Raw genomic sequence first — 12,450 nt, forward strand, 5'->3', positions numbered from 1 at the left:
AATAACGCAATTAATGTAGTGAAAACTATAATTTCTCCACTTACCCCTAAGGCTTCGGGGTGAGGTGTGACATTCAACAAAGGCCATTGAGACAGGCAAGGCTGCAACATCTAAAAGTTAGTGGTCTAACTCTTAAGCATGGCCTTTAGTACTTGAGAACATATAGGAAGTAGATACGAAGGCATGCAGCTTTGCAAAGGCCAGGATGCTACTGGACATATCCAAAAGCAGAGTTTCAGAGGCTGCAAAAGATTTCATATAAATATGAGGTACCATAGGTGCCTACAGTTACCTAAGTATACCTGAATTGCCCTACCGAAGTTTGGATCCAAACTTCTGCTTAAATGGTACTTTAGATGATTCTGGATGATTTCCCAGAGAGACTAAAGCAATGAAAATTGCAGTTCAGTGTATATACCCCTCCCCTATTTGCTATGTTGATTTTTTAGTACCTTACTCTTTGGTATCTTGAGGGCTTGAACCCTCAAGGTCTTGCATGGGATTGTGTTGAACTAATACAAGCCTAGATTCTGTGTGGTCAGAGTAACCTGTTATGTGAAAGTAAGTTCCCCTTTTACCCAGTTTTAAGTTAGGTGCTGGTCAAATTTTGATATTAGAAGTAATAATGGTGCATAAATTGTATAGACTTTAAGCTTATGCCAGTGTTTCAAAGCTGTATTTGAAAATGGTATAGAACCATCTGTGTAGAGCAACACTTACATTCAAAAAGTCATCCTAAAAGCCAAAGTTAAGAAAGATACTTAAGCAAAGAAAGATGCGACTAATCTGTTCTAGTGGGATTTTACATGCTTAACTGGCCTTAAAAGCAGTGTAAACATAACATACATGCGTGTCTGCACCAGTCTGATCATTAGGTTTTCCTTCATGTTATTTTCTATTCATTGTAAACCTAACATCTGTTCTCAGGGGCACATTGCAGCGGGAAAATTGTGCAAAGACTGAGTGCCACTCTTCCTTAAAGGGGGATGATGACGATGGACTTTTAAGTAGGGAAAGTTAGGTCCCACCCTGTGTCAGTTAGAAGTAAATGAGAAACAATGAGTCTGTAATGTGGCACTGGCAAGAGACAGGGATGAGCCCCATCCCTTCTAGAAAATATTTGGCTTTGAGTTTGTGGTAAAAGGGGTACCATTTATTATTATTTTAGATATGAGTTATTTTCTTTGTATGAATGCTCAAAATTTTGTAGCGTTACTGGTTCTGTTACAGTTGCTGGTAACAGGTTAGCTGCTAATAAAAGATGGGACAGTGTCACACCACGTGCTAACAGCTGCATAGCCCGACAGTGTTGTATCATACCCTCTGTTTGACATTACTTTGAATGCTTTTCCAAAAGTGTTAAGTAAATTTCAGGATCCACAGAATTTTTTACTTCTTATTTTATAGAAGGAAACTTTATGCACTTTGTGGATTTGGTTATATTTGTTGTTCTTGCATTTGTGTGTATGATTCCTCTCATCTATGTAAGGGAAAAGTACTCTTCAGTGTTCAGAGTTGTAAACTTTTTCACCAAAGAAAGGTGTCATTACTTTTGATGAGAAATTTAAAAGAAATGAAAGGAAACCAAAACATTGTTCATTAAGAAGTAGTAAAAGTCAGTTTTGCAACATTCTCTAACATTGTTGCTTTGCAGGGTTCTTCATTTTTATTTTCTATTGTGTAACAAAGGAGAATGTCCGTAAACAGTGGAGAAGATATCTCTGTTGTGGGAAATTCAGGCTAGCTGAAAACTCTGGTAAATATGAATTTATTTTTTTTTTATTCTAATACTCAGTGTTAAGTTCCTAGTATTTTCTAATACTTCTAAAAAAAATTCCATAAATTATGTTGCTGCAGTTGCAGGTCTAATTTGTTATCCAAGGTATAATAAACCTCCAAAATTATACTCTCTAAAGGTGGTAGTTGATGCAGTTCTTACATGCTGTTGCATTAAGCTGTTAACCGCAGTTGATCTCTTCCACTGCAGTATACAGGCATGTCTTTGCAGAAGACTTTAGATCATAGTTAGAAACTGTAAGATTTGTTCCAGCTTCTGAGTCAACTGTAGTTTTACCAGTGAATTCCACAAAAAGGTGAAGCATAATTTAAATTAAAAAAAGCTATAAATGATTTTATGTTATTTTGTTATTCAGTAGTTGACTTCTTATAAAGCTATATACTTTTTATACACTTTAACTTAGAGGATCAACTGTACTTGAGTTATTTTTTTGATCTGGTCTGCAGTCATAAAACTATGACAGTTGGCTGCTTGTATTAAAACAGGGCCAAGAGAAAAAGGAACTAGATTTAAATAATTTTAAACATCAAGAATCATGAGATTCTCAGGAGAATATCATTCTGTCTAGAATACTGTGAGGAAAGTGGGTAGAGCCTTGTTTTTACTTTAATTCAGTTGCATTATTAACTATGTTTTTATATTTTGCTTGTATGAGTTGTGCTATTTTCTGTAACATGTATCTATTGTAGACTGGAGTAGAACTGCTACTAACGGTTTAAAGAAGCAGACTGTAAATCAAGGAGTATCCAGTTCTTCCAATTCCTTACAATCAAACAGTAACTCCACTAACTCTACAACACTGCTAATGAATAATGATTACTCAGTGCATGCGAATGGAAATGGTATGTATAATGCAAAATAATATTTCTCAAGCTATTTTTTTTTCTGGTCTTAAACCAGAAGTGCTATGCTCTTTCATGCTTATGTAAAATGAAGTGCTGACAAAATATTATTCATAAGTATAGGGTCAGAATATTTCAGGATGTCCTTACAAATGTTTTAGGGAACTATAGACAAAGTTTTAAAATACCCATTTCTCCTACTCGGGAACTCTTGATTTATATATCGAATAGTAGGTAACATTTGTTATTGGAGCAATTACTTACCAGAAGCTGCTGTTAACACTTTTCTTGTCACCTGAATACATGACAATAAACTTCAAGCATGTTTTAAAACAGTTCGTATTTTAAACCTTACTAAAACAAACATTGCCTGAAGAAGAAAGAAATATAGGATAATAATATAGCTTGAAAGTAGGAAAGAAATAATGTAGGAAGTAATACGAGGAAGAACATTCATAGAATGCTCAGATGGAAGCTGCTTATGAGAGGAGAAGTAAGAGGAAATGGCATTTGGACATGCCCTGAACAGCTTTGCAGATTGAGCTTGTAGAAATAGTTCCTTCTTTTTTTGTCATTCCTTTATAAAACCTCTGTGTTTGGATACCACACAATGCAATAATTAACATACTTTTATCTAACAGGTCAGTTGAGAACCAGAATCCAGTAACTGTCACTGTCATCAAATACAAAGCAAGGCAATATTTTTAGGTAGAAGTAATACCTTTCAAAGAGGAATTTTCAGGCACAAAAGCCTGCATGTCTTGTAGGATTTTTTTTCCAGCTACGTTAGTTACTCTGATGAAAGATGCCACCTCTCCCTGCAACATTTGACATGCTTATACGCAGCTACAAAAGCATTTTGGCTACTTTTCTCAACAGAAAGAAAGATAGCAGAAATGTTTTATTGAACTTGTTTGTTGTAGCAACTGAGTGAATGGTCCTGTTGTGGCTTTCCAGAACAAGTTGTTGTTGATTTGGGTAGTATTTTAGAATGAGATGCAAAATTGATGGTCTAAGACATTGAGCGATGCCAATTCTGTGTGATGTGCTCCAGTTCTGTCCTAGCTTATTCACATAATTAGATCTTTCCAGTGTGAGAGTCTGTATGTCCTGTGCCAACAGCTTCTCAGACAAAGCAGCTGAAAGAACTTTTACAGAACTTCGTTCCTATACGCTTATGAACATGGTTGTCTCAGATGACCTACCTCATCTCCTCTTTTATTTTATTCTATGTTTTGAATGCTGTGAACCCTGTACCACATCCTCCATTCATATCAAAAGGGTTGTATGATACCTTCCCTGCATAGTTTGTTTGACTAAATAATTCTTCTGGGTCTTTAGGACTTCCACAAGAAGAGGCTAAACTTATGCTTGGATAGAGTTGGTCCTCCCAGCAAAGCTCTTTGAGGCAATTCCTTACACTTAATCTTCCCAACATGGGGTAGCTGTATCTCAGAAGAGCTGGGCAAATACCTCCAAAAAGTAGTTGACTGGTGTTAGGAACATGGAACCTTCTCATTTGCTGTACCTGATTTCCCTGCTCTCACAGCTAGAACTTCAAAATAACATTGCAATACTTCATTTTAAAAAGTGAGCTCCAAAAAGAAAACACTCTAGAAATTAAGACCTATGTCATAAATGTACTGAGCTGTAAATACTTAATGGTTTTGGCTTCACTACTTCCACTGAAGTGCTATTCCAGATGCAGGATTGAATGACTTGCCACGGTAAGTTTTAAGTGTCTATACAGCCTCTGGCTTTGCTTGCCTACTGGACTGTGTAACTTCATCTTTTCATGGCATGCTAGTATTTCCTTGGTTTTGGTTTATCTCTTACAGGTTTGCATGTTTGGGAAACTACCATTAGGTATCACATGGTGGCTGAACCTGCAGATTTCCTCACTGAGGAACAGAAACCACCTTTCTGAATTTGTTCACAGAACAGCCTTATTTTCTTCTCAGATTTTGCCCTAACGTTAGGGCACAGCTGTTTTGAACACTCCCTCTAAAATAAAACAGTTGTAGTCAGGCAGGGGGTTAAACAACTATATATGTACAATTACAGTGTTGGCAAGTACAGTTATTTTCTGTCATTTCAGTCTTTATCTGATTTGACTTCATTAACAAAGCTCTTCTGCTCATCTTACCCTGTTTACATTTGTGCCTGTTTTAGTGCTTGATGGCCTTTTAAATCAATAATTAAATATTAGACTTTATATCTAAGAGACTTTGCGTAATCTGTTGGGCCATTGCTTCCGTTTTGTGGGTCCAGTGGCAGCTCAGTAGTTTGGCATGGAATTAGTAATCTTTTTTTGACGGCCATCACCACAAACCCACTCCCTTAAACTCCCATCCTGAGATGTTTAAGTTCTGCATTACATTTTCAAACTGGTAGTAAGCTTTATCAGCTAGAAATACATGTTCACGTCTTCCTTAAAAAATGCCATCTCTCATTCCAAAGAAAAGTTTGCCAATGAGACTTTGATATACTGACATCTGCTTGAATCGGTAGGATAACTGCTGAAAGTAATGCAGTCTGCCTAAAGTGAAGGATTAGTTCTAGAGGAAGTGTTTGGGTAGACTGATACTAAGCCTGTGTGCTTGGGGGCCCTGGCCCAAGCAGAATAGAGAAGAGCAGTCCAGCCCAGTCACTCAAGCAGCAGAAGTGCAGGGGAGGGATGTCACCAAATACTTCTCCCTCTGGTGACCCCAACAAGAATTAGTTGGAGAGCATCCTGTAATGTGGCCCTGCCCCTTCTGGAAGGGTTCAGAAGCTTGAGGTAGTGAGAGAGTGAAAGGGGAGGACAGAGCCAAAGCAGGATTCTGCTCCAGGATATTTGAGGTATTTGATGGACTGAATCCAGGTGTACTAGAGAGGATCAGATTTTGATCCCTGTAAGAGAGTCATCTTTCACTGCCTAGAGGTTTCTCACCAGTGCTCTTCCTCCTCCTAAAACCATAAACCACAAGCAGTTTCTACCTTCACTGTTGTGTCTTTTCAGTAGATCTACTGAAATCTACTAAATCATGATGATGTTTGTGTATGAAGTGCTGTGAATATTAACACAAATAGCAAACTTGGATGTTTTATGTTTTTTATTAATTCTGTTTCTGGTATAAATGATAAATGACAGCTCTGCATCTGTGTTTGTAAACTCATTTCTCAGTGTTTAACAAAATCATCCCCTCCCAAAAGAAATACTAGTTCTAGTTTTGGTTTCCCCATCATGGTATTCCTTACAATTTACTCCTACTGATATGATACATACGATATTGGGATCCCGGCAGATCTTTTAAACTGGATTGCTTTGCGGGGGGGAAAAAAAAAAATCCAACCAGAAGCCATTTGCACAAATGCTTACAATAAAAAAATCCTAATTCTCATGAAAATTATCTAGAATGTGATGCGCAGAGGTAGGAGATTCTATCCAGTGAACTGAGCATTTGTGGAGCATGTCATTAATAGGCTGCAATCAGCAGTGGTATTACACGTCTTCATTGTAGATTCATCTAAATGCGTAAGATTCTCAGTCTAAATATGGCTTAGACCCATGATTAGACCTAGGCCATGTTCTGAGTGTCCTCCAGAAATAAATGCTCCAAGTTGAGTGCCTTTCAAAGGAAAAAATATCCCTGTTTTCTCAAACGCTTTCTTGTTTCAGATGCATGTCAAACCTGAGAAACCTTTTAAACTTAACTTGTTAAAGCAAAACTAGAATGAGAAGCATTTTGCATCTTACCTAGTGATATTTATTCCAAGTCACAGTCTACTTTCTGAGAATTGTGACCTTCACTGCTTAAAATATGTAATCCTATTGTGCATAAATAAATTAACATCTCTCAAATCTCTTACTGATTTCATGCAGGAAAAGAAATATATACAGAATATGTACAGAAAAATCCACATTTTGAAATTGTTGCAGGGACAAAACGAGAGTGTGTGAACTCCCTACAGTGACTGAAAAAGCATGGGAGACTTGATTCTGAACCTTTCTGATAGGGGATGCACTTTTTTTGTTTCAACAGGCCATCTTTCCAGTGAGAAGAATGGTGTTTCTTTCAGTGTACAGAATGGTGATGTGTGTCTCCATGACTTCTCAGGCAAACAACTGGTATTTCAAGAAAAGGATGATACAGGCAGCCAAAAAAGCCATATCTTGCTCAGAAGGACTTCAAAGAGGGGAAGCCTAACTTTTATTGAGAAAATGTGATTTCCTTTTAAACAGCACATTGTTTTACAGTGTGAAGTAGAGATTTACTTTAACAGTTTTACATAATGTGAGCAGACCAAAAACTGATTTTATTTCATATATGGTACTGAAACTTCAAGGCAGCCATGCAATGGATTGACAAGGACAATTATTTAAAAGAAAAAAAAACAACACTGCTATTTTGACAAGGTGTCTTGGATGTCAAATTACAGCTGGCACATTTCCATTTTGATTCTTCATTAAAGGTTTTTTTGAGGTTGCTTTTTACATTTAAAGGAAAGTTTTGTTTAGACTTTTTTCATTATAACTAAGTTTATCTGGATGTAATGCATAGTAGTATTGTATAAATGTAGGAAGTTACAACTTGTGCATACAAACAATGTCATCTTTAAAAATGTTAGCTACACTGTCTTCAACTTTTTGTACATTGTAGTAGCAAACTCTGTAGTGATGTACATAAGCAGGAAAATATCAACCTTTAAGCATCTTAATGATACTTTTATATTTATTTCTTGTAATATAAATTTAAATATCCCTATGTATAGAAAAATAATTGGTATTTTGTTTTAACTTTTATTGTAAGTTTGCATTTTTCTTTAATTGAAATAATTAACTTTAACATAGAATGATACAGAAGTTAATTTGTTCAGCAAGTGAAATCACTTACAGTGGTTTGAATATATTCACCAGATACAGAACTGTAAATACAAACACTGTTGGTCTTGAACCTGTAGCGACCTCTTAGTACACCACAGAGGGATAGAAACCAGGTATCATCAAAGTAGAGTGCCATGAATGAGGGAGTGATAAGTAAAGTAGTCGGTAGGTTATTAAATACAACTAAGTAATGTTAGTGGCTTGAGTAAGTCAGTGGGAGCTTTTGCTGTTGGTTTCAGCAGGGTCAGTATTTTATCTTGAGTGGTGGTTCCAGAGATTAAACACACTGCCATTTCTCATTTGCAATGATAAAGAAAAGTAGAGAAGTGTTATTTTTTGAAGAAAAAATACAGAGAATAAATGCTAGCTGCTATATTTAGTAGCCGAGAAATTGTTGTTTCATTGCTCAAGAGCTGCCCCAAAGAGTATTTCTGCTTGTACTTTGGCCCTTGGTTGGCAAGCCAAATCCTGGGGCCCTATCTCAGTAATTCCTGAAGCAAAATTTCATTCCCTTTGTGATATTTGTCTGAAAAAGCTGGATTTTGGCTCTTCATGCACAACAGCTGAAAGAAAATAGCGCCCATACAACATTGTGAAGATTCTTCCTGAACAGAAATTAGCGTGAGCCCTGGTTGTGCCTCTTCTTCCTCACAGAGGTGTGCAGCTGTGGCCATTGCTTTTTTTCCTTGTGTTCTTGGGCAAAGGTTGGATGCTCCTGGAGCAAGAGCTAGAACAAACCGGTGCCACACTGCAGAGTGCAGGACCCTGTAAAGGGGATTTTTTGAGGGAGATGCATGCTGGAGAGGAGCAAGGGCTTTGCTTTCCCAGAGGACTCGGGGGCGTGGGGGGGAGCCCCGGAAACACTCTTCTCAACAAAAAGCATCAGTTACATGCCTCTGATCTGGGGCTCTGTTGTGGTTCAGCAATTGAACCTCTTCAATACTCAAACCCTCTTGTGGTTCTATATGCAATGCATGGGTTCTTTTGGTCACCTATGTCCAGGACTGCTCTGAATATGCTTTTAAAGTGAGAATTTAAAGTATTTGTTGTGTTTATCCACAAGGTTTTAACTGCATGTTAATAAAGACCGACCTGGAATGCTAGCAGCTGGATTGCATTTCTGTGAATGCTTTAACTATTTGGCTAATTAATTGCCTTTGCACTGTTTCTTGTAAATTTATTTAATGTTCTTGTATTTATATCTTCAACTGTAAAAAAAAAGGTAATAAATTTACAGCAAGTACAACATGTAAAATATATAAACTTTGTCTTTTAGATAAATGTGTCATTATACGGGGCTGTGTTACAACTCTTCAGATGACATGAGCTGCAGTACCTAACCTCTTGGAGAAAATGCTGACCTAGCCCTTACATCTAATGTCTTCCACATATTTTACCTTTCATGGTTCTAGCAAATCTGTTTTTTGGCAGAGAAAACCCTGACATAAGTCTGTCCAGTCAGTGCTTGCCCTCAAGTCTTCCGAAGCTTTTCCACAAGAATGCTATGAGCAAAAGCACATAGCTGAGTTTGGCTTCAGTAATTAAATTCCCTATGAAAACGCATATTCCACCATCACGGACCTGCTTGGAGTCCTCCTTTGTTTTTATTTTTGCACGCTAACATATGTTAGGATTCTTTTAATCGTTTTCACTTGATTTATTCCTGGGGGTGGGAAGTCTTTTCTGACTTTGCCACTTAAAAGCACGCACATATTTTAGTAAAATTTTGCACCCACAGCAGCATTTAGCTCCGTGAATAATTATCATCATTAAACTAGCTGAAAAAGCGTTTGCACATTGGGCGTTATAGTATCTTTTTGGTACTTGGTCTCTTGTGCACTGCTAGCAGTTCAGCCATGGCAGCCTGGAGCTCGATAAAAGCTGCAACCCCTTCCCCAGAGCGCAAAGTAAAATTCTGTGCATCAACTTGTGGCTGCAAAGCTAACTCTGTGAGGGACATCTGTGAGGAGGTTTTAAACCTAGTCATAGGTAAACAGCAACACGCTGCGTACAGCTGGCACCACCTTGCTCAGCAAACCTGTTCCCCAAGTGTACGCAATCTTCTCTGTAAGAAGTAGTGCCCTGAAGCGGGAAGCTTGTGCAGAGTTTAGGGGAAAGTGAACTGGCCCATGCTCTGGGGCGGTGCAGCCTTCACTGAGCTGCAGCTGCAGGGCTCTGAGCAGTGCCCTGTCCCCTTCCTGCTGCGCAGTACCTACAGAAATGCTGTCCAACAGCCACTGCTGAACGGACAGGACTCCTTTTAAGGCTGTTTTCTTTGCCATGGCTGTCAGTTACACAGTCAACGAAGTAAGCACAGCAAAAGAAAAGTTACAAAATTAACTCTGTTAATGCTGTAATTTCACATGAGGAAAAAAAAAAAGACAACAGAAAAAAAAAATCCTTTCTGAAGTCTGAGTGAATCCCACACCTCCAGCTACTCTGCAACATCCTTTCTGTGCTTCAGCACCCATCCATACTTACCGTTGTTTTTCTTCCTGTTGTCAGGAGCACTGAGGGAACTCGCTGAAGATTTTGCAACTGTATGTAACACACTTTTTTTTTTTTTTCTTTCAAGTCTTTGTCAAGTTTCTAAGTCTTGGTTCTCCTTGCCTGACTTCCCTTTCTGCTCGCTCCTGTCCTAGCCATGTTAAGGAACCGCAGCGTGAAAGCATGAGTCATGCAAGGGCAAATCGGGTCAAAAGTGCACGTTGCCTAATGCCCCTAGTGAGGGCCTATGGGAATAGGAGGTTCATTTCCATCAGAAATCTCTAAATCTTGTTTCTTTATTAAGTTGGAAAGCCAAGGCTAGTGCGTGAAGACACCTGATAAAGTCTTGCATTGTTTTGCCTTTCATTCTGTCAGATCTCAAAATGGTATTTTTTAAGGCTGAAAAAAATAAGGCTTCCAACAAATGCTCTGGCCTTTCGCATTTTATCTTACAAACTTACGAAGAGGATGTATAAAATCGCCTTTGTTTTTGACAATTTAGCCTGACCTTTGTCACTTGTCACACTACGTCTCACACTACTCGGCCTTGCCTTTGCTCCTAGCCAGTCCCTTGGGCACTGACACCCCCGGCCCGGTCCGGCCCGGCCCTCCCCCCCCCCCGCCGTCCCTCACGCTTGCCCTCCTCCTGCCGCTCCCAGGGCAGCGTGCAGAGGCTTGGAAAAGCAGTTGCAAACGCCGCAGGGAAAAGTCTGCTGGTTCTTCAGAAAAGCTGAATTTGGGATTTCAAGCATCCCACCCGTGCGGAAGGACCCCTGCTCGCTGAGGGGTCCGCAGGCTCGCGCGCCTGCTCCCGCTCATTTCGCCGCCGAGACAGCCCGCCCTCGCCCTGGCCCTCACCCTCACCTACTCGGAGTGGCTCGGCTCGACTCTGCCCCGCCTCGCCTCGCCGGCGGGAGGGAGAGCGGGCTGACGCGCCGCCCGCCGCACTGGCCGGCAGGGAGGGAGGAGGAGGTCGTCGCCGCCATTTCCGGGTGCCGCCCGGCCGACCGCGGCGCCGATCGGGAGCGGGTGGGAGGGGGCGGGCCTGGCAGCCGGGCCGGCTGAGGCGGGAGGCGCGTGGCGGCGGGCGGGCCGGCCGGCCGGCCGGCCGTGGGGCGATGAGGAGCCGCAGCAACTCGGGGGTGCGCCTGGACGGCTACGCCCGCCTGGTCCAGCGGACCATCCTCTGCCACCAGGTGAGGGCAGCCGCCGCCGCCACGGGACGCCCGTCCGGGGCTGGGGGCTCCCGCCGCGATGGGGCCGGCCGGGGCGCGGGGGGCCGCGGCGGGGAGCGCGGGGGGCCTCCGGCGGAGCGGCTGGAGCTGCCGGGGACGGTGACCGCAGCCTGGTTGCACAAGGGGCACGACGGGGCCGGTGAAAGAAAATATCTCCTCTCCCCGGCGCATGGCCTCCTTTCCGTATCTCCTCCTTTCCCCGCCTGAGGAGGAGCGCGGGAAAAGCTGAGGCGGTGGGGATCCTTGGGGGTGCTCGCTGGCCGCTTATATAAATGCACGTTGGAAGATAGGCGGAAAATACAGCAAGTCAGAGCTTGCAAACAACAATACCGTGTATAGAATGTGTTCATGGTCATATGATACACACCCACCTGTCGTTAACACTATATGTATGCATACCCGTAACACTGTTAAGTCCCAGTAACGTGGAGCTCTCTAGCAGGGCCTTTGAAATATGTCTGTCAGCTCGGTGTGAATCCAGGACAGCACAGGGTTTGCAGTGGCTGGCGTGTGTGCTTTTGTGCGGTACGTGTGCGCAGCGGTGCACATCTAAGAGATTCCCATCCCCAACTTGCTGCTGGTGCAGCGTTGGTTTTAGTGGAGTGACTTCTCCCGATGTTAATGCTGCTTGGGGCTCTGGCTTGTCGGGCAGGGCTGCCTGCATATGTGAGCACTAAAAGAACGAAGATGTCAAGGCTGGTACAGAAAAAGTATTGCCCACTCTGTGTTTTTTGGCCAGCACATATGCATAAGCATGTAGCATTGTGCTCTCTGTTTAATGCGCTTGCGTCACCCAGGCGGGCTCTGAGGACTCACAGTGTGCTCTTCAGTGTCACGCTTCAGTTAAAACAGTCCAGTACATAAAGATGAGAGCAACAGGGGTTTTTGCACAAATCAGTTCCCAAATATACTTAGTTGCCGACAGTTACAAGAAACTGGAAAGCAGTGAAAGAAGAGGTTAGGACCCAAATACGCTTAGGTTGGTAAGATTTTTGTTACTGACTGTTGGCACAGAGTCCAGACACCTGTGAATTAATGTTTGTGTACTAATTACTGTAAACTCATTAGAAACAAATGCAAGAACATGGTATAAGTGGTGTGAGAAGATAATTCTGCTCTCTCGCTGTGCTGGGGTGCAGGAGATGCTTTGAGTTGTGCTCTGTCTCTGCCTTTTGTCTGAGGGATGACCTTGGACAAGTCACTGGCTTCAGTGCCTGCCTT

The 12,450-nt window shown here is 41.5% G+C and overlaps 2 protein-coding genes across 6 annotated transcripts in view; both read left to right on the plus strand.

Annotated features, from left to right (window-relative positions):
- The window catches only part of ADGRG2 (adhesion G protein-coupled receptor G2), a 63,233-nt gene extending 54,472 nt beyond the window's left edge, over nucleotides 1–8,761 (plus strand). For all 5 annotated transcript variants that reach the window (XM_076356725.1, XM_076356704.1, XM_076356709.1 and 2 more), the window contains 3 exons: nucleotides 1,655–1,756; nucleotides 2,488–2,640; nucleotides 6,666–8,761. In XM_076356725.1, the coding sequence (XP_076212840.1) occupies nucleotides 1,655–1,756; nucleotides 2,488–2,640; nucleotides 6,666–6,850 (440 nt within the window). In that variant the 3' untranslated portion in view covers nucleotides 6,851–8,761. The remainder of the gene's footprint in view (nucleotides 1–1,654; nucleotides 1,757–2,487; nucleotides 2,641–6,665) is intronic.
- A 2,325-nt stretch (nucleotides 8,762–11,086) lies between these two features.
- PHKA2 (phosphorylase kinase regulatory subunit alpha 2) overlaps nucleotides 11,087–12,450 on the plus strand; it is a 47,748-nt gene continuing 46,384 nt past the window's right edge. The window contains exon 1 of the mRNA XM_076356743.1: nucleotides 11,087–11,190. Within this exon, the coding sequence (XP_076212858.1) occupies nucleotides 11,113–11,190 (78 nt within the window). The 5' untranslated portion in view covers nucleotides 11,087–11,112. The remainder of the gene's footprint in view (nucleotides 11,191–12,450) is intronic.

The sequence above is a fragment of the Aptenodytes patagonicus genome, chromosome 1, assembly GCF_965638725.1.
Source record: "Aptenodytes patagonicus chromosome 1, bAptPat1.pri.cur, whole genome shotgun sequence".
Taxonomy (NCBI): domain Eukaryota; kingdom Metazoa; phylum Chordata; class Aves; order Sphenisciformes; family Spheniscidae; genus Aptenodytes; species Aptenodytes patagonicus.